General features: G+C 57.0%; 1 protein-coding gene across 1 annotated transcript in view; it reads right to left on the minus strand.

Moving 5' to 3' along the window:
- Nucleotides 1-27587, minus strand: part of Nfix (nuclear factor I X) — a 97404-nt gene that overhangs the window by 13868 nt on the left and 55949 nt on the right. The window contains 7 exon segments of the mRNA XM_047532006.1: nt 2002-2177; nt 4698-4820; nt 7588-7611; nt 7614-7723; nt 9015-9135; nt 9546-9620; nt 9913-9975. Coding sequence (XP_047387962.1) covers nt 2002-2177; nt 4698-4820; nt 7588-7611; nt 7614-7723; nt 9015-9135; nt 9546-9620; nt 9913-9975 — 692 coding nt within the window.

Raw genomic sequence — 27587 nt, forward strand, 5'->3', positions numbered from 1 at the left:
TCAAAGTGGGTCCCTTGGCCAGCAACACCAGCATCACCTGGGAACTTGGGAGAAATGCAGATTCTTAGGCCCTCCCCCAACCCTGCTGAAACAGAAACTCTGGGACTGAGGGCCTGCCACCTGTGTGTCAGCAAAGTCCCTGGCGTGACCCTTGTGCACACTAAGTCTGAGAACTACTACTCTACTGGTGGCTGTGTAGCTAGCTCAGCTGGCCTCTGGCTCTCTGCAGCTGTCAGTCTCCTCCATAGCATGGTGGTGGCTCTGGGGTCTCATCTCCCCAAAGAAGCTGGGGATGGCCCTCTGAAGCAGGCTCTCCACAATTCCCTTCTCTCTCCTTGGATGACAGGCCACAAGAGAAAACCCAGAGAGGCTGCTCCCCAGCCTAGTTATACTCTGCTTCCTCAGGGTGCCTGTTTGCCTACAATGTTTTCTCTGAAAGTTATTGAAGTTAAAAGAAGAGAACTTTCTTATTAAGCAAAGTGAGGTCTCAATCTTGAACAGTCAGGTCAAGTGAGAAGCTCAAGACCCAGCCTCAGTCCCTAGGTCTACCCCACTTTGCCTCTAAACCCTGGTTGCTTTTGTAGGTGAGAAGGTGAGCAAGGCAGCATTCCTGCCTCTCCATTCTACATTCCTGACCTCAGGCCCTTTGGGGACTGGGGCACAGGCTAGTGGCTCCCTATGGACACTGCTGCATCTCTGAAGGAAGTAAATCAGATGTCAAAGGTCACGTCCACTCTTCCATGCCCCTAAAAGCAAACAACGCTTGTCCAGAGAGGTGGGCAAGTCTACCAGTGCACTGAGGAGCTGTAGTCAGCTGGGGAAACCCTCACAGGGCAAAGGGGGAAAGGAGAGAAGGAGAAAGAGGAAGGAAGGTAAGAGGGAGGGAAGAAATGGATGGACAGCCCGGAGGCCGCGGCTCCAGGAGGCCCACCTCCAGTCCCATATCAGCACACAGCAAATGCCCACTCTACATAGAGTGCACCAAGACAACACCAGCCAGGTGGAGGAGGACAGCGGGCACTCTTGCTGGGCTGCCTCTGGCAAGGGCTCCAAGAACACCTTTGCCTCCTGACCACAGCTCTGGAGCTTCCCCCGACAGCAATGTGACACACCTCTCACAGCAGGCGTCCAGGCTGCCCAGGCTGCAGAACCTTCCCAGAGGTCTAGAGACAACCATGCCCCAAACCAGAGCAACCCCCCAGGAACTTGGTGTCCCACCTGGGGTCATCTCTGGCTCACCACCTGGGATCACCCCTTTGCTGAGTAGCCCCCTTGTTTCTGCTCCTGCGTAACCAGACCCTGGGGCTCCTTGGGGGGCTCAGTGGGCAGCACCTCTATCAACAAGGGCTGAGGAGAGCTTCACTGTACAACCAGAATGGTCTTGGGAACCCCTCAAGAGTCCTGCTGACAGGCGTCTCCATGGCAGCTCTGTGGACTGGAGCCTCCCTTCACACAAAGCTGCTCACCTGGGCACAACCTTGCCACCCATGGCTCACTGAAATCGGGAGACATTTTGGATTAACACAACTTCGGAGCAGGAAGGTGCTCCTGGCATCTGGCAGGTAGAGGCCAGGGATGCTGAGCAGCGTCTTACAGTGCCCAGGGCAGCCTCACACCACAGAGAACAGCTGCAAACGTCAATAGTGATGCCAAACTCTCGCCTAGAGCCTGTCAAATCCTTGTACCTCTGAGGTGTAAGAGGGATACTGGGAGGTGGGGGGCTCAGGCCCTGGATGGAGAGATCACAGGTTCACTTCTGCCTAGGAAATAAGGCCCACAAGGAAGCAAGGCGCCCAAGCAGGGAGGGCCCAGCCACTCCACCTTTCTAGACCATGATGGACAGGACCTGGCATAATGCTCAGACTCTCAACCCCAGACCCAGGAAAATCAAGGCATGTGGTACGACTGGCTTCCTGTTGCTCCAGCCCCAAGAGGGAGCCCTGAGATAGACAGAGGTGCAGAGACGAGCTGCAGCAGGGCTCCTGGGCCCTCTGGACTCACCTGTCCGGTGGCCTGGCCTGAACCATCCGAGCACACAAACTGCACAAACTCCTTCAGTGAGTCCTGCCCATGGTGGTGGTGGTAGCGGATGGTCGGGTGTGTGAAGTATGGGCTCGACTGCTGGATGATGGACGTGGAGGGGAAGTGCAGGGCTGACGCCGTGGCCCGGGGGCTCCCTGGGTGCACAAGGTCAAGGAGAAGGAAAAGGCATCAGGGCTGAGGACGCAGGTGATGGGGCAGGGCAGAGGGGAGCTGGTGACCACAGGGCTGAGGATGTTGAGGAACAGGGAGGGAAGAGGGAGGAGGGTGAGGCAGGAGAGGCACCTGATAGGCACCAAAAAACCCATCAAGATCAGTAACATTTAATGTGAACTAAAATTAAAAGATAAGCATGTTGGAGGCCCTGGGTTCGAGCCCCAGCACCACAAAAACAAAACCAGAAAAAAAACCAAATAACCCAGATAATAATCAAATTGGCAGGCTTAGGCCTGAGGACCAACCACTTGTTTTTATAGGTAAAGGTGATTAGGGCTGGGGTCTTGGCTCAATATGTTTCAAACCTTGGGTTCACTCTCTAATTATTTTATTATTAAAATAATTAAAAACTTTTTAAAATTAAAAACAGGTGATTGGAACTAGGGCAGGTATTTCGATGAGACAGGTGAAGCAGGGTCCTACAAGTGCAGGGTTGAATCCTACTTCATTTAAAATTGTTTGACTTGTTATTTGCTTATCATATGCTTTTTTTTCTTTTTCCCTTCAGTTTTGGGGCTGGAACCCAGGGCCTCACACATGCTAGACAAGTGTTGTACCACTGAGCCATATCTCTTATATTTTATATTGAGATAGAATTCACTAAACTGCTGAGGCTGGCCTCAGACTTGCAATCCTCCTGTCTCCATTCCCTGTATAGCCGGGATTACAGGCTAAGTGCCACCCTGGCCAGTTTATCATATGTCTTTTTGTAATAGTTTTGGGCTTTTTTGAAATAATGCATTAAAATATTATCTATCTTGATGACTGTGTTTTTGGCACCCTCTGACATTTTATGCCAAGACAAACAACTTGTCTTCCCAGGCCCAGGTCCTGTGGGAAGCCTGAGTGAGCGACTACGTGGGCAGATGACTACTGGGCTCTAGATAAAGACCTGCCCCACGCCTGTGCCAGAAGGGCACTGAACACACTCACACCACCGAGGACAAACCAGGGTACACGAGCGCAGCCCCGTGGCCCTGACACGCATCCTCGCACGGTCTCGCCCAGGGCAGGCCTGGAGTCCTGGCTGCGCCCTCCCCCTCCAGTCTGTTTCCAATCAGCTGCTCTAGCTGGTTTCATTAGGAGGCTAAGGAAACTTGGCTTCTCTCTGGAGTTCATAAAAACTGAGTCAGAGCAGAGTGGGGCCTGACGCCCTCCTGCTGCCTATGGAGAGGGCCTGGGTTCCCTGCCCCCACTGTGCGGCCACCACACCCTGCCCCAGCACCCGCTGCCTCTGGGCTCCCAGCCAGGAGGCCCCGAGGAGGAAGCCAGAAGGTAAACCTCTCTGTTCTGTGTCCTGTAGCAGAGAAGCCTGCTAGAGAGACAGTGGGCAGATGCAGGGCTGCACCCAGGCCTCGTACTGCCAGATGGGTGCCCAGGGAGAGAAGAAAGCAAGGAAGCAAAGGGCTTCCCAAGGTGATACCCCCACGTTCTCCTGCCTGCTCCCCTCCCTCACACTAGACACTGAAGGCAGACAGGCACCCTCGAGGCAGCAGGCTGAACCCTTTCCCAAGGGCTACTTGTCCCCCAGGCCCAATTCTTCGCTTCTGGAAAAGGGCAGAGGAAACCAGAGAAAGCAGCTGCTTGCTCCAGGACACAAGGCAGGGGACTGGGGGTTCTAAAACAATGATTTATGTTTTGTTTTGTTTTTTGCAGTGCGGGGGGCGGGGGATGGAACCCAGGGCCTCACACATTCTAGGCAAGTGCTTTACCACTAAGTTACACCCCCAGCCCCTTTTGTTTTGTTTTGAGGCAGGATTTTTTTTTTTTTTTTTTAAGATGGACAGCATGCCTTTACTTTATTTGTTTATTTTTAAACAAGTGGTGCTGAGGATCAAATCCAGCACCTCACATGTGTAAGGCAAGTGCTCTGCCACTAAAGCTACAGCGCCAGTCCCTTGAGGCAGGATCTGGCTAAGTTGCCCAGGCTAGCCTCAAAATTGTGATCCTCCTGCCTCTGCCTCCCAAGTAGGTGGGATAACAGGCATGCACCATTACACCAGGCAGCAGTGGTCTTTCAATCTATGCCACCCTAGGTTCATGGTGGGAACACAGACCCTGGGCTCAGCCAGGGGCTGGTAGAGAAGAGCCAAAGGAAGGCAAGGCAGGCAGCTGCTGATGGGATGAAAGGCAAACTGGGCTCGAGGCCTCTGTGCCTGGAGCGCAGGTTAGAGGAGGCGCAGGAGGTTCCCAGTGAATGTGCAGTACATACAAGCGCTCACACATGCTTGCACATGGGAGTCAGAAGCAAGTGGGAGGGCGCTTGGGGACCAGGTGAGCAAATTCAGGGCCAGGGCTGGATCTCGTGGGGGGGGTGCTGCCCCTGCCCCACATGTCCTTGCTGCCACACTATGGCACACTCAGCTGCCATCCAGTCAGCCCTGGCCCCTTGGCACTTGGCCACCTCCCACACTGCCCGCTCCGGGTCCCCCATTTCTCACCTGGTCTGACTCCAGCAAGCACAGGCAGCGGGTGGTGGGTGAAAGCCATGCGTGGGGAGCTGCCCTGAGAGGAGAGGGCACTGCAGAAGTCCAGCTTTCCTGACTTCTTTAGAGAAGCCGGGCCTGGGGGGAGGAAGCAGCAACACAGGCAGGTTTAGCCAGGCTGGGGTGGGAGCAGGAAAGGCGGGAAGCCAGCAGCTCGCTCCCTCTCCTAGGGCACCCCTGCCAACCCTTCTTCCACCATGAAGCCTCCTGCCCACGTTTCCTTGTCTGGGCTCCTGACACCCCATGTGCCGCTTGGCTGTGGGTACTTCTGGCAAGAGAGGAAAACAAGGACCCTGCATAACATGGGCCAGTATATGCTGGGCTGGGGCTGAGTAAGGGGAGCCCATCCTGTCCACCAACAAACAGATAAGGGAATAAAAAGGGGGGTACAGGGCCAGCATCAGAAAAGGGGTGCAGGAGGAGCCCAGGGAGCAAGTTTGAGAGTCAGGGTGATGGGTGATGAATGGGGCCAGAGGGCCAAGCCCAGGAAGTACCCTGGGCCCTGGGTCACTCTGGTAGAAGAAACCAGTGCTCCCTTTTTGGAAGGGAAAGCATGGTCTGGGGCCCCTGGGAGGGACACACATCAAACAGAATAGCAGGGACAGGAGCCAGAGGGCCTAGTGGGTTCTAGGGGCAGAGCCAGAGGAGAAGAACTCCCCTGGCCAGGGGATTTGGAGGCTGGGGGTGAGCTCTGCTCCTGGTGCCAGAGGTAAGGGTGGCATTCTGCAGGAGACAGGTACAGAGAAGACCCTGTTTGAGCTCTTCCTCTAGGAGCCAGAAGTTACCAACCAAGCACATCTCTGCCCAATGGGTGTGGCATCCCAAAGACACCAGGGCAAAGAGGGATTCCAGGGGGTGAGTTCTCTGGGGGCGTTCATCTGGGCTGAACCTTGTCCTGGACTGAGCTTCTCTTCCTGGGACAGGTGAGGTGGAGGGGAGGCAGATCTGTAGAGCTGCCATATTTGAGGGACAAATTGAGTCAGTTGGGAGGGGGCTGGAGCAGCTGTAGAATAGAGGAATAAGAGCCAACGACGGCATTGGGAAGAGGCGGGGGAAGGGCGAGCTCCCAGCCGCCAGCAGAGGTGTTATCTGGCGGCAGCTGTGTGCCACCTGATAGCTGGCATGGTGGCGGGGGGGAGGGAGCGCCCCACCAGCTGTGCACAGCTGTCCCTGCTGCCGCACAGCACCTCCCCAGCTGTTCCCCGTCCTGCAGCTGGGCTGCTTAATTGGCGATTTGTCGCAGCCCGGGGAACCAGGACAAGAAAGGGGAGGGAGCTGGGGGTGCTGCAGGAGGGTGCTGGGAGTGCCGTGCATGGCAGGACTGCGGGAAGAAGCAGAAATGGCAGGCGCGAGGGCAGAGAGCTGAGAAAGAAGAAAGCAGGGGCCAGGAAGAGGAGGGCTCTTTCGATACTAGGTCTGTGAGGAGGGACCTGGAAGCCCTCCTCCCAGGAGCCAGAGGCAGCAGATGGGCCCTTGAGGCACCCCAGTGGCAGTGCAGAAGGGATCACCTGACTGAGGCCCTAGCAGGGACCTGGGCTGCAAGCCCAAGTCGCCTGGGCTTTCTCAACTCCCTCTCTTTCTGCCACCAGAGTCTTCCCCAAGGAGGGGTAAGGGCCATGCTGGCCCAGGACCTGCCTGTCATGAGGAAACGCTGGGAGGGGCTACCAAAGTCATGCTGGGGCTTCATCCCAAAGAGTCCAGTCTCCACCAGAGGTCTAGAGGGTCTGCAGCCCACTCTCAGTCAGGGGCTTGGAGGCAAGCCCTCTTCTCTTCCTCCCGGGAGCCAAGAGCAGAAGCCAGAGCCTGTGTTTGTAGCCCTCCCACTGCCCACCCCCATCCCCGGTCCCAGCCTATAGCAGACAAGGTGCCATTGGGTCAGACCCTGAATAAATGAAGCCCAGTCCCCACCTCTGTCCACAGGCCTGTCCAGAGCAGATATGCCCTGTGCATACCCCACATGAGCAGTTCTGCACTCCCAGCCCCAAGACCCTCACCCCTCAATGACATACACAGGCTATAGGTCTGGCACATCAGGCAGGGGTCCCCTGCAGTGAGCCTACACACACACACACACACACACACACACACACACCCTGCTCCTGAGCTCTCCAGTCTGTCCACACCCGCAGCCAACACTGGAGATGAAGGTAGGTGGGCTCCACAGAAATAGGTTGCTCAGAGGGAAGCGAAGGTCTGAGCTGCTTCTCATAGGCTCCTCAGAACCTTCGCCCTTCACTAGAGCTTTCCTGTCTGGTCTAAAAACAGCTCTGCCTGCTCTTTACTGGGCTCTGAGCCTCTCTGTAAGCTGGCCCTAGCTTCCTTGAGGCCAGACAATTCTGTCCCCTAGAGGGTATTCAGCAATGTTTGAAGACATTTTTGTTCCTCAGAATAGGGAGCAAGTGCTTACTACTGGCATCTGCCAGGTGGAGGCCAGGGATGCTGCTCAGCACCTTACAATGCACTAGGCTATCCCCACTGCAGAGTGACCAGGTCTCAAATGCCACTGGGGCCCAGGTTGACAAAAAGGCTTTCAACTATCAGGACCACCGGGCTGGGCAATCTCTCTGCAGAAATATCAAGAGGAGGAGGTTGTGAAGAAGAGGCCACAGTCTCCACTACAGGGCACTTGAGGCTTGGAGGCCTCTCTGCTTCTCCCCACCATGCCCATGGGTTCTGCTACCCACTCAGTGGTGGCCCAGCTCCTTGCCTCCACTTCCTTTCTTCAGTTGATCTGCCCACCTCAGAAATCCAGGAAGGAGACAGGTAATGCCACCTCACAATGGGGAACTAGCGGAAGGCTCTGGGCTGCCCTTGGTCTGGGTCGGATGGGACTGCATGCCCATACCTGCATCCACATCGTTGGGCCACCACTGGACTGGCTGCTGCCAGCTGCTGGGGAACGGCCTGTCCCGGGATAGAACACGTCGTCGACAGGGCTCTCCATCTCACTGTCATCAATGGACTTGGGGCGCTTGGTGGTGCTGGGGAAGGAAGAGAGGGTCAGATGGACCAGGCTCCAGGAGTCGCAGGGTGCCCAGGCTGAAGAACTGTATACTGACAACCTTCTTCACAAGGAGCAGGTGCCAGCCCGTAGCAGTGCTTCTGGGCTCTCCCAGAAGCCCAACCCCGAGATCAGCCCACTTGCTCCCTGGAGTGAGGCAGCTCAAACCTGCTCCCTCTTGAGCCCCTTACAGTCCACTGAGGGCCATCAATGAAGTGAACACCTGCGTCCTCTGCCCCACCCACCATTTCCTGGGCCCATCAGTCCCCAGGGGCCTGCAAGTTACTCTTAGGGATACAAAGATCAGGGGTGCCACAAAACTCAGCCATCAAAGTAAGAATATTTTAAAACGCAAGATTTAAAAAAATCAAAATGAATGCATAGCCAGGTATGGTGGCACACACCTGTAATCCCAGCAACTCTGGAGGTCGAGGCAGGAGGATTACAAGTTCAAGGCCAGCCTGGGCAACTTAGCGAGACCAGGTCTCAAAATAAATATTAAAAAGGGATGGGATGTAGGTAAGTGGTAGAGTGCCCCTGGGTTTAATCCCCAGTAACAAACACACACACATACACACACACACACACATACACACACTTAGCCCAAAACCTCAACCTCACAGTGAACAAAAATGTCCCAGTTTTGAAAGAGGACCGAACCTGACCCTACCCTGCAAGATGTGCCTGATGAGGCCAACTGCCAGCACCTCGAGACTCTTCCCCTTCTCTGCAGCACAACCCACCCACCCAGGTCCTCCTCCACCCAGCCTAGAGGAATGGCTCCTCACCGTAGGCCCTGCCCACACACTGCTGCTGAAGGAGCTGCTGGAACACACATCCCCAGCATACCCTGCTCAAAACCCTTCAGTGTTTTCTGCTGCCCTAGATGAAGATCACATGCTTTCCTCAGGTCTCCAAAGTCCTCTGTGGGGTGGTCCTGCCAACCTGCCCAGCTTCGACTGGAAGGAGGCTGCCTGGAGTATCCATCCCATCCCGCACCCCTGCATGTGTCTGGGCTCAAGTGTTACCTCTCCAAGAGGAGACCTTGCCAGATTCTACTTCCAGCCATGACTTGTGCAGGTTTGGTCCCCAGGGCCAAGTGCTGTGTGACAGGAAGCTCAGTGGGACAGCTGAGTACAGTGGGTCCAGGCCACTGAGAGCCAGAGCCCTCAACAAGCAGTGACATCCTGAAGCACCCAGGCCCAGGTGCTGTGAATAAGAGGTTGTGGGGTAGTCACAGGGGAGGCAAGAAGGCCGAGGGCTGGGCTTACCTGGTGGAGGGAGGGGAGGTGATGGACCGCCGCCCCAGGGTCACCTGGTTTATGTTGTAGTAGCTGGGACTCTCCAAGTCTGCCAGCGAGAAGTTGGGCCCTGATGCTGTGGCCACAGGAGCTGAGAAGAATAAGAGGCTGGTCAGGTTTGGAAGGTGCCAGAGGCCCCACAGGGCCTGTGTGCTGCCCTGAGCAGCTCCCAGAAGTCAGGGGGAGTTTGCTGCAGGGACACAGGATGGGAAGGTGGGTGACCTGGGATGTTGAGGAAACCTCCCCCCAGCACCCACCGGGGGTCCTCTGGGAAGAGCCTTTGATTGCGACTTTTTTTCTTCTAAAACAGCAGAGATTAGAGATGGCTGGGGCTCTCTGGACAACTCTGCCCCAGCCGGTCTGTGGCCAAAGGGACAGAGGAAGTTCCTTTTTCCCTGTTTGGCCTGTGCCAAGACTCCATCAGTATGGGGGCCCTGAGGTCCAAGTCCCACCTTCTCACCCCAATCCTGGTCCCTGGCCTGGAAGGAAGGATTCACTTACTCTGTGATACTCTCACCAGCTCCGTCACATTCCAGACCCCGGAAGTCACAAAACAGTCCTGGAAACTTAAGTGCCCTAAGAGGGAAAAGGGCTAATGAGTTGAGTCGAGGTTGAGGGGCGGCTGTCTGCCTGTTTTCCCAAATCTCCTTCCCTACTTTGTCTGACTCCCTCAACCCCATCCCTGTTTGGGTTTCAGGTTAGCACTCAGGTCTTTCCTGAAGAGGGCATTTGCCCCAGGTGAGCCCCTCTCCTTAGGGCAACCCAAGTTCAGTCAAAGGATAGCTAAGGGAAGGGCCATCCCGAATGGCCAGGCCAGAGGGTGGGGCAGCAGTGAGCAGAGGGGAACACAGCAGCGGGGAGCACTGACCGTTGGGCAGTGGTTTGATGTCCGCATCTCCTTGCTGGTTTGAACTATCTGATTGTCCGGATTCTGCAGGAGACACAAAGGGAGCATGGGTCAGGGGCAAAGCTTTGCACCAACTGCAGCCAAGCAGCTGCCCTCCAGCTCTGCGGGGAGGGTGGCCCACCCTGGCCAGCAGAAAACTTCACCCAGTGCCCTTCCCCAGCCAGCCCAGGGAGAACAGGAGAGGGAAGGACAAACAGCTGTAGCCCAGTGCAAGTTTCTCAGCCTACGGACAACCTACTGACATTTGGGATGGATCATTCTCCATTGGGTGGGGTGGGGTGGTGGCTGGGTACTTAGCAGCATCCTTGGCCTCCAAACTAAATGCCAGTAGCACCCCAGCTGTGACAACCCAAACTGTCTCTAGATACTGCTCAATATCCCCTTGAGGAACAAAGTCAGCCATGGGTGAATGGCACTAGGTAAGAGTCAGAAGCAAGGAGGTACCCAGGAGAGAAGCCAGCAACCAGAGCTATCTGCAGCTGTGGAGGACCTAGGTCCCAGAGGAGCATCCTTGCCCCTAACATCATCAGTGGAAGCCATTCCTGTGGGTGTGCACCTCCCCCATCTCACCTTTATGCTTACAGGCAGTGCCTGGCAACCCCAAGGGGGGAGGTTTGCCCTGCCGCCACCACCCACTCTGTGCCAGCCTGTCTGGGCTGTCTCATGCCCCAGTGCCACAGCTGCTCAGAGGGAGCCCCGAGACAAGGGCCCATTGTGTGGTGGGAGCTCACAGAGGGCTGGGGGCAGGGTAGAGTGTGTGTGTGTGTGTGTGTGTGTGTGTGTGAATATTTTGCTGAGCTTGGGAAAGCCCCCCACACCCACCAACAGGTCCTCAAGGCTTTGTATGCCAGGGGCACAACAGGGACCTCCAGAATGCCTGCCTGGACACGACAGCTGGCAAGAGGGTGGCGGGTGGTGGGGCAGGTTGTGGGCAGGAGGAAGGCACACACTTGGTGAAGAATCAGCTGCTTGCAAGGGCCAGTGGTGTGGTGGCATCTGAGCACAGGCCGTGGTGCTGGGCAGGGCTTTGCCCAACTCTCCAGAGGACCCTGCCTCCTGGATCTTCCCACAACTTGCATTCAGCCTGCTGTCCCCAGAGGGGCAGGAAGAGAGCTGGGCGCTGGGCTGGCGTGCACAGCAGCAGCCTGCTGGAGCGGCCCCTGCTCTCAGAACGGAGGCCCTGCCACGTCTGGAGCTGGGAGTCCTGGCCAAGCTCCTGGCTCCCTGCCTCAGTGTGACGTGTGTGGAAAGGGTGACTGTTTTGAGCCCCGTGCTCCCCATCCTTTTACCTTGTTCCTTTTTTTTTTTTTATTTCAAAAAATAATAATAAATCTTGTTCTAACAAATCAAGGAAACATCACAGGGAAAGTACCTGCAGGCCCCTGGACTCCTTTTGGCCTGGAGACAGTGACAGCGGGTCCCAGCCTGGTCATGACTTTGCTGGTAGCACTCTCCGCTTGGAGGAAGCCACAAGACTTCTCCATAGGCCCCCTGGCAGGGCCACCTCTCTGTGCCCTAGCGTCATGTGGGGTGAACTTTCTCATCTTGGTCCATTCCTGCATCTCTAGCCCATCCAGGAGGGAGCCAAGGGACCTATGTGGCAGGTGGTCCACACCAGGGTCACCTTGCCACAAGGCTGCCTCACCACACAGCTCAGGAAGGTGCACAAACCTCACAACTGGACTGGCATGCAGAGCCCAGCAAGGAGCACATGACCCCAGCCCTGTTGCCTCTGCCATGAACCCCACCCACCCCAGGGTCAATTCAGCTTCCACCAAGCCCCCCAGGCCCTGTCGGTGGGATGGGCAGCCTCAGAGTTCACCCACGGAGGGCGGCAGGTCCACCGGAAAGGTGAGGAAGAGAGGGAGGGCCGCGCACGTGCTCATGCACGTGGTGCGCAGGCGCACACGAGCCAGGGGACAGCGCACCCGACAGAGATGGAGGTGCGCCAGCCACCCGGGCAGAGACGAATGGGGCTCTAGGAGAGCACCGCCGACAGGAAATCCTTCTACACCAGGACGCTGCCCGAAAGGGTAGAGCTGTTATTACCATTAGCTCAATGTTAAGCAGCAAGCAGATGCGAGGCGAACGGCAAGGCCAGGCCACGCGCCTTCAGGCGCTGCTCCGGGCGCTGCTGGCAGCCATTTTAGGCTTTGGCAGCCATCTTACAGCTGGCGGCCCCAGCCAGCGTCCCCACAATGCCGCCACCGCCAGGCCCCGACATGCTCAGCTCAGCTCCAGGACAAAAGGCAAAGACACTAGAAAGCTGAGGCAGAGGAGCCAGCCCTGTAGCCAGGGCAGCGGTGGCCAGGACCCCACGATCTGCTCCAACCTCAGCCCTCACCCGCCTGGCATATGCACTGGAAGGGGCAGAGAGGACAAGGACCTGGGGACGCCAATGCTCTGCTCCAAGGCTGCTGAAGCCCTCACAGGCCATGTCCCAGCCCAAGGACTCTACCAGTTCATCAAAAGTGGACCACTGCCCGAGAGTATTATGGCCACACTGGGGCAGGAAGGGATGTGAACATCAGCTCAGGGACGTGCCTTGGACAGACAGGGAAGGGAGGTCACAGGATCCCAGTCAGTGGCTGCAGGGCCCAGACACACTGGGAAGACGAGGGGACATTTTTCCATCCAGAGGAGGGAGCCAGTGGGCCAGCTTCTCATACAGTGGTCTCTCTGGGAGCCCTGCCCAAAGGTCCTCCTGCTCTGGACAGACCCGAGGTACCAGGAGCTGTGCCCAGGGAGGCACACTACCAGAGTATCCTGCACCTTGACCCCTTTTTGTTTGGGCTCCCTGGGGGAGGGGATAACCCCGGGATTCCGGACACAGAGGAGGAAGGCCCCTTTATGACACCCCTCCCCAGGCCCCGCCTCATGGCTGCTTGGCTTTTATCTGGCAGAATGGGGCTTATCAGAGCCACCAGCTGAACAAACACACAAATCCACGGTTAGTGAGAAAAAACACTCTGCCTGAACTCTTTATCTCTTGTTCACAGGCCCCGCACACTGCCCACTGCCAACAGCACAGGAGGGGACCTGATGGAGCACAGCGGGGCTCCGTTCTCCACTCTGGAGGTGGAAGGCTGCCTCCCTGACTGGCTGGGCCACTGCTCAGTCTCCATGCTCCATGCCCCTGCCACCCCCCTTCTTCCCTCCTTGCCCCCGAGTCCAGGGTGGCTCTTCTCTGACAGTCCCTGCCAGGCAAACGTGCATGAGTGAGCCCCTGCCCACACAGAGCCCCCCTTCCAGTGACTGCTTTCTCACCGGGGACAATGGGCCAGCTGGTGGCCTGTGGGCCAGTGGAGAAGCAGGGATGGTGCTGGCTGGCACAAGGCAGGCAGGTGCTGGCTCCATCTCTTATCCTCTCCCAAAGAGCCCTCACCCAGAGGCTCTCTCTGGTTCCCGTCTTCTGGGGCCACAACCCTAGCAGCTTTTCCCACCTAGACCTTCTCTCTGGCTTTGCTTCCAGAGGAGTGGGGTCTCCAACTGCACACCCCCAGTTCAAGTCCACCCTAATCAAGGAGGAAAAGAAACCCCACCCCCTCCCTGTACCCACTCTCTTCAGAGACCAGGCTCCCTCACTTCCTGCAGAGGGAGGAGATGGGATAGAGGGGTTACCTCCACCCCAGGACCCAAGACAACTCAATGGTCCTGGGGTCCCAGTTGTGAGAACCAGAGGTCTCCTGGCTGTGAGCTGCCTCCCACCCTGCCTCTCAAGTCCAGCTGCCTGAGATCGAGTCCAGCCTCTGTGTCCAACAGATGTCTGGATAAGCAGGCCTCTGGGTCCCTACCCCCAGACCAGCTTTCAGGAGGGAGGGAATCCCTGAGCCCACAGTTCATTTTCAGTGTTGTTGGGTGGCGGGTGGGCAGGCTGGTCTGTCACACAGTGCACAGCTCTGCTGACTGTCCCCCTCTGGGGACCTGGGCTGCTCAGGCAATTCGTGCCTCCAAAGCATAGGCACCCCTGCCAGTAGTTGTGGCTACTCTGTAGGCTTACAGAAAGGAGGGAACTGAAAGGGCAGATGATAAATCTGGACTCTGGGTAGGGCCCAAGTGGACTCTGCAGAATAAGCCTCTGACATGGGACGTGGCTCCAGGCTCCAGGCTCCCCATCCACCAGCACCATGGGCCCCTCCACTGCATCAGTGACTGGTGGACTTAGGGAGTTAGGCAATACCCAGAGCAGGACCAAGACCTGCTGACAGTAGCCAGTGTGAGCCCCTCCTTTCCTCAGGCCCCTCCGTATTCTGGGAACAGCTACAAAGCCCCCAAGTGCTACCCTTGACCCCAAGCAGAATCTGCCTTCTCAAAATGGGAATCTCCACCCTCCACATGTACCTCCTTTGTGGTTCTAGGCTCCGCCTTCTGGGGTCCCTCCTCCTCGCCTCCCTCCAGTCCCTCCAGTCCCTGCTCCTCTCCTGCTGCTGTTTGCTCGCGTGAGTTTGGAGAGGACGCTGCCTCTTCAGCAGTGCTCAGGTGGGAGGCTCCCACGGCCAGGAGGAACCCAGCATTGCCCACAAACCCTGATTGACAATGTGTTTTTAATATATCTATTTTCCAGCCCCAGACGGGGATATATTTATGGCTACTCTAGGTGAGGGAGGAATTCCTGCTCACTGCAGTCAACACTCTCCTTAGCTCCCACGAAACACAAACGCACTCTGCGAAAGGGTCGGTGTGGAGCCTGCCGGCCAGTTGCCCCCATGGACTTCATCCAGCTAGTTCTTTGGGGACTGAGAGGGATCCCCAGATCTGATCTTGGCCACACCCACAGATGCATGCCCAGTACGTGTGTAGACTCGGGAGAGCACGCGTGTCATCCCTCAGGTGCACACGCTCGCTTGGAGAGAACACCGGCCCCTCTTGCTGTCAAGAAAGGGAAATAAGATGGCACATCCAGAGCTGCCAGAAAGGAATCCCCTCTGGCCCAGGGGGACTCTGCTGGCCTTGGGGTATGCCTGCCCTCTCCCTGGCCCTCCCCAGGCTGGAGATTCCAGAAGCAGGTGGGCTGTCTCCTGGCAGCCACAGCACCCTGCCCCCAACAGCCGCACCTCCTCTGCCTACCTCCCCCTCCTCTGTGATTCCAAGAGTCCAGGGCACAGGAAACCCAATCTTGAGGGGAGCCAGAGGCCCAGCTTGCAGCAATCAAGAGCTGGAGAATGTGACTATTGTGCTTCCTGAAACCCAAGTCCAAGAATCTGAGACACCCTGAGGAGGGGGACATGGATGGATAGGGGCTAGGGGTGGGTCACAGAGGGGCTCTCCCCTGTCTCAGCAAGCAGGACACTTGGAGGACTGAGGAAGTCCTTGAGAATAAGGGCAGCCAGAGGGCAGAGGGAGGCAGGGCTGGGCTGGACCCAGGGGCCTTCCAGGACCTTCTTCCCTGCATTTCCCACCTGCCCCCGTGGGCCAGCACACATGCACACACATGTAGCCTGGAGCCATCCTGAGTGGCTTTCCCCTCTACTGTCATCCCAAGATTCAGTCTGGAAGCAGGAGCCTGGCCAGAAGCGCAACTCCGAAGCTACTGGTGGGGGCCAGGTGGCACAGGAGGACATATCACCCTTCCATCACTCTCCCCTCTCTCTCTCTCATTCTGCTTCTGTTCATGGATTCAAAGGGTGACATGGCTTAAGTCACCTGCTTGGTGAGGGTGGGGGGAGAATGTGGCAGAGGGGATGAGTGACAGGAAGGGGAAGACACCCATAGGCACACATGGTCTACTCCTCTCTGGCTGCCCCTGAGGCTGAGGCTCAAGGAAAGCCATGGGAGTAGGGGTGGCAGGTTAGACCACAGACACCTGGCAGACCCAGGGTGGACATTTCACCCTCCATAACTGACCCTGCAATAATGGCCTTCTCACCCTGACCCACCCCTGCCTCCGCAGTCGCTACATGGGCTACCCTGGGGGGCAGCGGCAGGCCAGCTGCTGCAGGACTCACAGTGTGGTGGTGAGGCTGCAGGAAGGGAAGCGGTGAGTCCGCCAGTGCATATGGTACCCAGGAGATGAAAGGGGCATGCTCAGGCTGCGTCTGAAAGCCTAGGGCCCAGACGACATCAAGGTGGAGAAGGCCCACCCCCTACAGCCCTTGGCCACCACATTCCACCCACAGGATGGTGGTGGACCCCTAACTCGAAGCCCTCCAGACACCAAGCCCACCTCTACCACCCTCACATAATGAGAAAGGAGTTCTTAAACTCATGGATTTCCTCCAAGAAGATAAGAGTCAGAACTCCCACCTGCACGCCATCCCTAGCGAGCAGCCTTCTCGGGAGCCCTCCTGGGTGAGCTGCGCAGGGTTCTCCGCCAGGCTCCTGCCACCTGCTAGGAGGCCCAGGGAGAACTGGAGATGGAGCCCTGGGCACCGAGGAGTGGGAGGAGCCATGAGGGGACCTGGTGCTCAGTTGTTCTTCTCCAAGGGATGACAGGCTTGACTAAAGAGGAGAGGGAAGGGCTGTGTCCCTGGCAGAACACTGTCAGGAGGACAGGGAAAGAGCCAGGTCACCTGTCTGTCAGAAGCCACTCCAGCTCTGCTCAGTAGCTAATGCATGAGACCCTTGGCCACTGCAGAACTGAGAGGTGAGAATGTGCCTGCAGGTGGACGCAGTGCTGACCTTCGGTACCTCAGACAGGGCTCCAAAACCGTCTGTGGAGCGAACGAGCAGAGCTGGGGCTTGTTCAACAGAGGTGCCCAGGGGCAAAAAATGCCCATCAGAGCAGCATTTGCAGACACTAAGGAAAGAGCACAGAGAAGAACCTCCCAAAAGGAGACAGGTGGAGCTGTGAGGCCCATGCCTGCCTCTGCTTCCCCACTGGGCTTGCCCTTGACTGCCCTTGGTCTGGACCCTGTGTCTGTCGAAGCGGGCACAATGCAGAGCTCTACCACATCAGCCTCCACCCTGGGTGGGGGGCCTTGCCGCAGCAAAGAGGGGTGGAAGAAGGATACTGAGGCAGAGGGAGGTACAAGAAGGAGGTGGGCAGACAGCAATGGCATTCCAAGGCTCCCTGGTCATGTCTGAGCTCCAGAACCTCCCAGCCAGCAACCTTGACCAAGTGAGAAATGTTCCCTCATCTGTAAGGTGGCGGTCACACCCACCCTGCAGGGTTGCTAGGGAGGGAGAGTCAGAAAATGTACAGCCTGGCTTAGGGCAGGGGCTCCATAAAGCAGGTTGTCCTTCCACCTCATTACATGGCCCCTCATCTCCACATGGCGAGACCCTAGTCCTTCCTGCTCAGATGCCACCTCAGTGGGGAAGCTGAGGCTGGCCCTCGGCTCTTGTCCCAGAACAGCTCACACACTGTATGACATGGTAAATGTGTCTGAGATTGTAGTCTTGAACCCAGAGACCATGGCTGGCCAGCAGAGGAGCTCCCTCAGGGCCTGGCCCACTATCTGCTAAGAACAGCATAGAAGTTTCTAGGCAAATAGAAGGCAGAGCCGGATGGACACCTTGTACAGACGTCCCTCCCACATCCGTGTGCAATAGCCACCAGTGAATGGTGTCAAGCTGGTCACCCTGCTGGAAGGAGAGAGGCAGGGAAAGAGAAGGTCAGGAGATGGGCCAGCCCAACAGGTAAGAGGAAGACAGTGCTTGTGCCCCTGGACCAACAGGTTAGAGGAAGACAGTGCTTGTGCCCCTGGACCAACAGGTTAGAGGAAGACAGTGCTTGTGCCCCTGGACTCTGAGGATACTGGCCCCAATGGCCCATCCAGCCCTTTCCAGCCCTGGGGATACGGAGAGCTAAGGATACCAGGAGTGCAGATGCCGACCTTTGGGCAGCAGGGCATGGTACATCTGGCAGAGCTGGCTGGTGCCACAATTCCAAGACAGCCTGAGGCCAGAAATTATGTGACCGTGGGGTCCAGGCAAGTGGCCCCAGTCCTTAAAACCTCTGTCCCCTTCTCAACCTGAGTCTCAAGGTGGAGAAGGCTTTCCATACCTCACACCCGGGGAATATCCAGGGGCCCAGCAGAAGGGGTGCCCCCTCCCAACAGAGCCTGCAGAACTGCTCCCCATCCCCACCCACTCTCTATTTCCAGCATTGCCCTTTCTGGCCCTTTGAGTTGCCCAGGCCAGGCTGGCCAGACATCCACCCCCACCCCCAGCTGCTCTTCAGGCTATTAATAGTGTCCCCACCTTCCCAGGGTAGGGCACCATAGCCCCCCCCCCAGCCCCCAAAAGCATTTGTCCTTGGCCTAATTATTCATAAAGGGACAGAGTCCTCCAGGCCCTCATGCCAACCTGGGATGAGAAGGGGGAGGCAGAGACTCTGGAGGCCACTTGAGGGATTGCCTGGCACAAGCCGGGATTTGGGGAAAGAAGGGAAGGAGGCAGTATATTCCAGAGCACTAGAGTGACAAAAAGACAAAAGTAAAACTAAGAGATGGAGGGGCCCACAGAGAGAGAGAGGAGCTGAGGAAGACAGTAGGGGCCAAAGCAAAACAGCTCAAGGAAGAAGACTGGAGAGCAGGCCGAGGCTCTAAGGAGGCAGGCCGAGGGGAACAGGCAGAGGGGGGCAAGCAGAGAGGAGGAGGCAGAGGGCAAAGCACAGAACAGAAGGATGAAAACTTCACAAGAGATACTCAAGAGCGGCTTCATGGGCACCACTGCCTGGGCTGCACCAGCTGCCACCATCTGCCTGGTGGGCACTCAGCAATGGGAGGGGATGGGAAGCCATCAGAACAAGGATGCCCCCCAGCTTCTCAGGAAGGGAAGGGAGGAAAAGGAAGAAGAGGGTGGAAGAAGGAACAACTCCAGAGACGGGAAGTGGAAAGAATCCACACAGAGCAGGAACTGCCCTCTCAGCGCTGGTAGGAAGGTCCCTGAGCCCTCTGCCTGCTCACCTAAGGAAGTGGAGCCGGCAGGGCAGGACAGAGGGCTGCAGGGATGGGGCACCAATCCCCCTTGAATCTGAGGCCCCCGCTCTTTTGGGCCTCGAGCAGGGTCCTGCTCCCTCCTGCATCCCACTGCCCCACTTCCTTGAGAGAATTCATCCAGGAAATCCAGGGATCTGGACAGGAAGAGCCTACCAGAACCCATCTACCTCAATTCACCCTGTAGGGAAGGGGCTGAAGGCCCAACTCCCTCCAGCCTCAGGTGCTCTACCTCTTTCAGCCTCTATGGGGCAGTAACCAGCACCCAGGTCAGAAAGTCTGAAAGAGCTTCCTCCAGCTGGGGACTTGCCCTGGTTGCAGGGAGACTGACTCTGGCTCATGCAAGAGCAACAAACACAAATGCACCCCATAATCAGATGTTTTGGCAAGGTCCTGCTCCTGCCTGGAGGCTGAGCAGCCTTTCCTTCAAATCCCACCCACACTGACCCTCTGGCTGGGTCAGGGCTGGGGAGTGGGAGACTCTGGCTCTGGATTACATGAGAGCCCATGGACCTGGTCACCTGTTCACCCTGGTCAGGAGCTCTCGACCTTCAGCTGCTTGAGGATAAGGCCTCTGTCTGCCCCCACAACCCAAGGATGGAACCCAAGCATGCTCTACTGAGCCACAACCCAAGCCCTTTCTTATTTTCTATTTTAAGACAGGGTCTTGTTAAGTTGCTCAGACTGGCCTCAAACTTGCAATCCTCTTGTCTCAGCCTCCTGAGTAGCTGGGATTATAGGTGTACACCACTGTGCCCAGCTCCTGTTTTGTTCATACTGTATATCTCAGCCCTAAAACCACAGCTAAGAGACCTTTCTAGATTCTTCTTCCAACTGTATCCACACTGGCCACCCAGGGGACAGAAGTACAGCTATCTGGCACTTTCTGCCTGTGAAAAGAGAACATTTCTCCTGCAGGCCAAATCTGACCTCATGCCCAACTGATGTGGGAATCCTGGCAACACTAACCCTCCTGCAAAGTCCAGCTAGGACTGGGCACGGGACTGGCCACACTGACCTCATATCCAAAAGCTGGACTGACCAGAGGAAGGAACTTGAGGCTCCCTGTGAAGAACAGGGCAAGCCAGTGGCATCTCTCCCCCAGGTCTGCTCCTTTCCTCACCTGGGTGGCCCCACAGCAGCCCTCTTCTTGAGCTGTCCAGGTAGGCAGGAAGGATTTGGAAGTTGGCTCCAACTTGGAGCCCTGAGAGCCTTGGCATGGCTAAGCCCAAAAGAAGGCCTCCTGAGAGCTGAGGGAGACCTGGGTGCCAAAGCTAGACCTGTTATTGGACCTCCAGTTTGTCTGTCTGGTCTCCTGGTGCAAAACAACCAATACCTGTTCAAACAATACCTCAGGAATTTTACAGAGATTTTTACTGAGAATGAGATGAGATGAGATGAGATGGTGCACTGAAAGGTAACAGGCATATGTAAGGACAGTTCAAGTTGCTGAAGGGACAAAATGACACTGATCCTTCAGACTGGCAGACACCAAATTCTCCCATTCATAATACTCCTAAGAACCCAAGGGGGCTTCCCAGGGTGGCCCTGCTGCCTGGCTGAGGGAGGGTGGCCCTGCGCTCCCAGACACCACAGCTAGGTGGCGCAGCGAGTTAACACTAGCTGCCCTCCGTGGGCGGCTGCAGGGCAAACCTGTGGACAGCTGGCGCCCCAGCTCCCGCGGCATCCCCTCTGCATACCCACCAGGCCCCAGCAGGAAGGAGACGACCTAGCCAGGCCTGGGCCACTCACACCCCAGGTTGTGCACCAGGGAAGGAGCTGCTTGAGTCAGTGGCTCCTGTTGCTGCTGCTGCCAAGCACATCCCGTGACATGATGAGGGCCGAGCTTCCCGTTTGCATTGATTAGGAACAGCTTGTGGTGCGGAGGGCCGGATGAAAGGGGGCCCTGGAATGGGCGGGTGAGGAGAAGTGGGGGACCTGCCAGGTGTGTGGTTGGGGAGAGATGTGATCCTGTGGGCCCAGTCCCACCCTGCAGGCCCAGCAGGCTTCAGTCCTGCCTGCCTCTTGATTTGGGGGACTCTTTGGCCATATGACCTCAGGAATGCTTCTAACACATAGGGATGCCCTTACCTTTTGGCAGTGCAGACTTGTCTCTGCACTTGATAAACTGGGGAAAAGTAAGTTTCCCCCACCCCCACCCACTCTCGCAGGAAAAAAAAGAGTAAAAGAAATGAAGACGCAAAGTCAGAGATCAGGAACCAGAGATGGGGAGAGAAATGGAGAAAAGTCAGGAAGGCAGGGTGCAGGGAACACCAGCACTCTGCAGTGGCGGCAGCAGAGGGGGCAGGCACACCCTCCCGGCAGGGCCAGGGCGGGCAGTGTGGAGAAAGGCCCCTTTGTTCCACTGGGAGGTTAGCCGAGGTGAGTCCCGCCCCCCCAACCCCCCTGACCCTGGGCGGAGCAAATCACTTCACAGGGTCTGGCGCTGGCCTGGCTGTTTCACTGGCCCCCCAATCCTCCACCCCAAAGCAGAGCCATCTAGCTGGTTGTGGGAAAGCTGCTTCCTACCCCTGCTTTGCCCAAGCACTGAGGGTCATACATGTGGGGCTGGGCTAAGCCCCTCCAATGGGTCTCTGGACGCCTGCTCTGCCAGCCATCAGCAGCTTGTCCAGGCTTCTCCTAAGCTGTGGGCTTGGGGCAGGTTCAACATACAGCAGGCACCCTGCAAGAGTGAAGCAGTGCTATGCTTGGAAATGGTGCCCAAGAGGCATGCTGGCTGGCCACGCCCCTCAAAATCCAGGCCTTTTTCAGTGACTTTCCAGGACTTCCTCAGAGTGGGGTCTGGGCTCTGTTACTAGGGTTGCCCTCAGTGGTTATCTGTCTCCAGTAAAGGGGGCTGAAGTCCAGCATCCCCAGGCCAGCCAAAGCAGAGGCTGAAGTGGGGCTGGGCAGGGATGGAGGAGAGACTTCTGGAAGCACCACAGGAACTCTGCACCTTTACTAGCACTCCCCACCATTCATTAAGGCTCCTGGCCACTCCTGTGGGGTTTTCCACAGCCCTAAGAGCAAACCCTTCACACTTCTCAGTCAGAGCTTGGTGGTTTACACTTGACCAAGAAGTGTGTCCCCTTTCCAATCAGTGGTATCCCCCAGCTCCCACCCCAGGAATGTGCAGCAAAAAACCTGCAAGGAGGGATTGGCTGGGACCCTTCTGTCCCTGACAGTCCCTGGCCTCAGGCTGGTGGGGGAGGTACCTTCTCTTCAGGACGTCCCAGCCTCTCACTAGCAGCAGCTGAAAGTAGTGACAAAGGGAGGAGGTGGTGTCCCCAACCTCCCAGGCCTGTGAGGCCTCTGGCCTGGGAAGTGGAGCAGAGAAAAGGAAAAGGTGGAGGGGAGAAGACAAGGAACAGAGCAGTGGCAGCAGCAGCTGGAAGTACAGGGAACCTGAACAGGCTGCTGAAATCGGCTGCAAGAAGCTGCAGCTCAGATACACAATGTCCTGCCAAACCTCGGTCCTTTAATTCAATAAGAACGGGACAGACTTCCAGATTTTTCTGTGTGAGTGCATGTGAAATTCTGATGTGCATGAATCCGGAGATCAGCATGTGCATTTGTGCACGTGTGGATGTGTGAACCTTGATGGTAGAGGGAGAACAGAGAGGCATTAGGATGCGGGGAGGGAGAGGTGGGACACAGAGGTTCTCTCTAGAGGGACCAACTCCAGACCAGGGGGGTTGGGGAGATAGCTCAGTTGGTAGAGTGCTTGCCTTGCAAGCACAAGGCCCTGGGTTCAATCCCCAGCACCGCAAAAACAAAACAAAGAAACAAAAAAAAACCTTCAGATCAGGGCTCTCAACCCTTACACCCTGGACTCTAGGACTGGCTCACTGTCCATGGTGGGGTGGATCCAGGGACTGTCTTCACTGTAGGATATTGTGTAGCATTTCTGGTCTCCACCCACCAGTGCCAGTAGCATTATTGCCAAATGTCCCTCGGGGGCAAAGTCAGCCCTGGTGAAATCCACTGCTCTTGGGCATCATCAGATGAAAAGTGGCTCAAGTCCTTACTATGGAGATGCCTCACCTCTCCCCTTTCCCCTTGACTACAGTCCCAGCATGCATGCTTCCAAAGTGTTTCTTCTGAGCTAAGGTCCCTGCCTTGCCACCTGGTCCCAGAAGAATCAGTGAACGTTCTATAAAGGGCAAGGTGCTGGTTATGTTCCATGTGCTCCTGAGTTCTCTCAGTGTGTGTCCCTACACAAAGCTGAAGTCGTGAGCTGAAGTAATGCACACCTGAGATCCAGACCAAAGCAAAAAAAGTATTCTGCGTTGCTGGGGGAAGGGCTCACAGGCTCACAGGAGAAGTGAAGACTTACTTGCCTGGAGACAGATCTTGCAAAGACATCCTTCTTAGCCCCAGGCCAGCAGAAGTCCACCGACCCCACCCCCAGTCCTCTTGCACTGTCCTACTACATCCCCTTCCAGAGGTCACCTGTAGCAGTCCTGTCCCAGGGTAGGGCCAGCTCCAGCCGCCTTTCTTCCCTAGGCCCAGGGGAAGCTTGCCTCTCTCCCCAGCCTTCCAGGAGCCCTGAACAGTCCCCTTCTGGGAGCAAAGCCAAAAAGATGGGAGAAGGATGTTTATAAGCTGCTAAAGGGAAAAGTGGGAGGTGGGGCTGAAGAGGCCCAGGCCTCCAGGTAGTACAGACAGGGGCCCGTGGGAAGGGAGGGAGGTTGCCTTCTCCCGGGAGCCAGTATCTGGCAGACTGGAGAAAGAAGCAGCCCACCCCCACAACTGGGCCTAACTGGCCACAAATGTCCTCTACAGTGGCCTGCCAGATGAGTTTCTTGACACTGGTATCCTGACCCACAGGACTCTGAGACATTACTGAGGTTGTTTGGTTTTTTTCCTTTTTAGCGTGTTCCCCGACTCCTCGGCCTGAGGAGAAGAGGACCAAGGAAGGACACAGGGCCCTGGGAAACCGAGGCTGGGAGCATGGCGTCAGGAGCCGCTGGGTGGGAGCGAAAGCCAGTCTCCAGCTCCGAGGGCTCTGCACACAGCTAATGGGAGGCTGGCAGCGGCAAATTGTTGTTTACTTTTAATTAAGTAAACAATGTCGGCTTTCCGCCTCCTCCCCTGCCATCCCAGCCAGTAATTTGGGGGATGGCAATGGGGCTGTTTCCTTCCTCCTGCCTTCTCCTCTCCCTAGACGCACTCCTGCTCCCTCTGGCTCCACAGCACTGGAACTTGCCACTGGTGGGGGAGGCTTCACGCTGGGAGGACAGGCAGGCCCCAGTCAACCTGCTACCTGCTGACTACAGCCAGCTTCAGGTCCCCTTACCAGGGTGTGGCTCCACTGCCACTTCACCCAAAGGCCACAAGGGCAACCTGGCCCTCACACTCTAGTACTCAAGACGTGGTCCACTCTCTCCCATCCCCTCCCCGCTGCAGCTCTCCTCTCTAACCACCATCTCTAAAAGGCCAAAAGCAGGGTGACCACGAGTCCCTGAGGGGTGAGGTAGCAGAGAGATTGAAGCACAGGTTAGGAGGATATTTCACCAAGTCAGACAGGTCTCTCACAGGTCACCTGCCAGTGGCAATTTCTGGTCCACTGGGGCAGAGCTGGAGTCCTGCCCCACCACCACCCACCCTGCCACAGGCCGCTAGGTGGTACCAGATTTCCTCAGATGAGGAGCTGGCTTTATGGCCTTGGTTTCCACTGTTGCTGTCTTGAAATTCTGAACTTGTGAACAAGGGGCCCTGCATTTTCATTTTGCACTGGGTTCCACAAATCCTGCAGCTGGTTCTGCTTGGAGGCCCCAGTGAGTGAGGAACAGAAAGAAGGCTAAGCTAGCTTTTCATCCACTGGTCCTGCGTGGGGGTGTGGGCACTGGACTACCCTGTGTGGAGAGACAGGCAGCAGGGCTCTGAGGCCCTGAGAAGGCTGAATTTCAAACGCAGTATCCTGAGGATGGGACTCCCCACAGACACACTTCTCCAAGCCCTCTGCACAGTGGTGCTCCGTGCATGCTGCAGAACTGAGCGAAGGAAGAGAAGGGGAATCCCTTCAGTCCCTCTCCCACCTCTCCCTCCCAAGGATCGAGCAGATGGGTCCCGAGTCAAGCCTAGCCTCCAGCTCACTCACACCCCCTCCTCCCAAGACTTTCCAAGGTGTGTGTATGGGGAGGGGTGCTGAGTCGTGTGCAATCCCCACTCCTTCCCCTGCCTGGCTGCTTCCCCACCTCCTTCGGAAGGGCGGGGTCTGCGGCTGCAAAGTTGGCTGGGGCTGGATGCAATTTCAGCCGCAGAGCAGGGCTCCCTGGATGGAAGCAATTTTCTCATTAGGACCCCAGGCCTGCTTGCCCGTTGGTTCTCAGCCCTCACTCCCCTCCTGAGAAACCGCACCCCACAGGCCTCCCGACAGACCACTCACACGCACAGGGAACCGCACGTGTACTGAGTCAAAGGGGCGATTGTGGGGTCAGTCTAGTGAGGTTGGGTGCAAGGAGAGATCTGCTGGCACAAAACCCTGGCGGGGAGGCTGAGGCACCATCGGGACCCCTCACCCAGCAGCCTACTGAAGGGGAAGAGTGGCTCCCAGACCCCAGGCCAGAGAGCGGAGGCTAGGGAACCTGGAGTCCAGCCCACCTGAAGGCTGACCTCACGTGACACTCCTGGGAGACCCTCCAGTGCTCAGGTCTGTCACCAGCCCATCCCCTCCTTGCTCAGCTGGGCCTAGGGCAAGCAGATGGGCTCTCTGGAGGCAGGCCCCCCTCCCCCAGCCCCGAGGCTGCTCTAAGTGGAGGGTGGTCTTGGCCAAGGGAGGGGGAGAGCTGAGGCCCCGGGAGGGGTGGCTCCACTCCGCAGACACATGTGGTTGGACTTAAAAAGCTATTAGAGAGTGAGGCGCTGGCGGGAGTGCGGCCGGCCCTCGCACCAGAGGCAGGCGGGGTGTGGGGGGCAGATGCCGAGGCAGTGAGCTCAGCACCTCCTGCTCCCTCTCCAGCAGGGCCTGGAGGACTCAGAGGACCCTCACCCAGCAGGAGAGTGGGGCAGGCCCTCAGGGAAGGGCAGGCAGGCTGCTAGACCTTGGTCCAGGACAGATTCTGGAAAGCTCAGCAGTCTGAGAACTTTAGACCTCCGTTGGGCTAACCTCCGGGGGAGGGGCGGGGAAAGTTGTGCCCAGGGCTTGGATGGGGTCCAGAAGGGCTCAAATAGGTCCTCAGCTTCCCTCAGCTGGCTAGGGGTCTCCTCAAGGGATGTATGTGTGTTCTGTGGGGCTGGGAAGGGGGATTATTAGGACAGCAGGAGAGAGCAAGGGAAGGGAAAAGTGGGCCCCACCCATCACGAGGCCAGAAAGAACCGACGGAAAGTTCCCTAGAGCCGCCAGCTTGTAAAAAGTTCCTTTTCTTTCCAAATTATGAACATTTTTTAACAAGGGGGGGACCCAGAGCAGTGATCTAGGACTTCATTAGGACCGTGTGTGTGTGTGTGTGTGTGTCTGTGACTGTGTGTAACCGTGACTAAAGAGTGTGCATCTTGCATCTCAAACTGCTCTACTCAAAGCCAGGCCATCTATCCTTGGGGCTCCCATTCACCACCCTCCTCAGGTCCTCTTATTTTCAGGGATCTGCCACCATCCTGTTGTACCTAACCCCAGGGGGCACCCCACTACTGTTACAAAGTGAGGTGGTACCAGGAGGTCAGGCACAAGGAGCAGGAACAGATCTGGGTCTGGCAAGCCACTTGCTATGGACCCAGCTCCATCCCTTGTGGGTAGGTCTCCCCATCAATCAGGCTACAACATCCCCAGGAGTAGGCTTTAGGCTGGGGCCCCCCACAGAATTGCATGGAAACGTCTTGCCCAAGGCTCTAGAGACCATTTTGAACTCCTCAGACATCCACTGAGATCACCCCAGGATTCCAGGGCAGTCAGAAGTAAGGAGCTGGTGCCTCTTCTGCTGTGTGGGGGCAGGAGCTAGGTGTTTGGGAGACATTCAGTCTTCCTAACTGCCCCCCAGGGTGGAGGTTATTTTCCCCATTTTAAGAGATAAGAACTACGACCTGATAAACCAACCAAGATCAGCGGAACCTCCACTTGCGTGCCTCCCACGGCTCTGCAGGCCCATGGGCAGAGCTCCTTCCTAGGAGTCTCCTTTCTCAGCCAGGATCCGGATCCACTCAGGGGAGAGATGGGAACTATGGGATGACCCTGGGCAAGGCAGAGCAGAGCAGGAGAGAGGGGACTGCTCTAAGCCACCAGGAGTGGGGCCAGGCAGGCTGAGTGGGGGAGGAGCTGACCACGGAGAGCCAGGATCCTCGCTCAGGAAACTCGCAAAGAATGCAGTTGGCAGCAGGCCAGTGGGCCAGGACCACAAAGAGGCCTTTGTTTTAGGAGGTGTCCAGGGAGTGGATGGACAGAACGGCAGAGGTGGGGGCAGCACCCCTTGGGGGTGGGACTCAGGGAGAGCACACACTGCCCCCTCCTGTCTGCCTCCCCACACCTCAGCCCAGCAACAGCGGGTTCTCTGCTCAGGGTCCGGAGTCCAGGGAAGACCCCTGGGATCAGGTTGCCCCACTTCTCAGCTCCCCACCTTCCTCAGCTGGTAGGAGGGGCTCTGTCCCACATCTACCCTTCTGAGTTCCAGAAGATCCTAGGAACCCTGGGGGACATTAGGGGTAGGGGTGGTGCAGGAGCTCTCTGACCTCCAGAATGGACTCCTCCTCTCCTAGCTGTCCCTACTTCCCTCTGGGAAGGAGGTGGGGGTGGGTGGGGGTTGTGATAGTTCCCTCCCCTCC

The sequence above is a fragment of the Sciurus carolinensis genome, chromosome 17 (genome assembly GCF_902686445.1).
Source record: "Sciurus carolinensis chromosome 17, mSciCar1.2, whole genome shotgun sequence".
Lineage (NCBI taxonomy): Eukaryota > Metazoa > Chordata > Mammalia > Rodentia > Sciuridae > Sciurus > Sciurus carolinensis.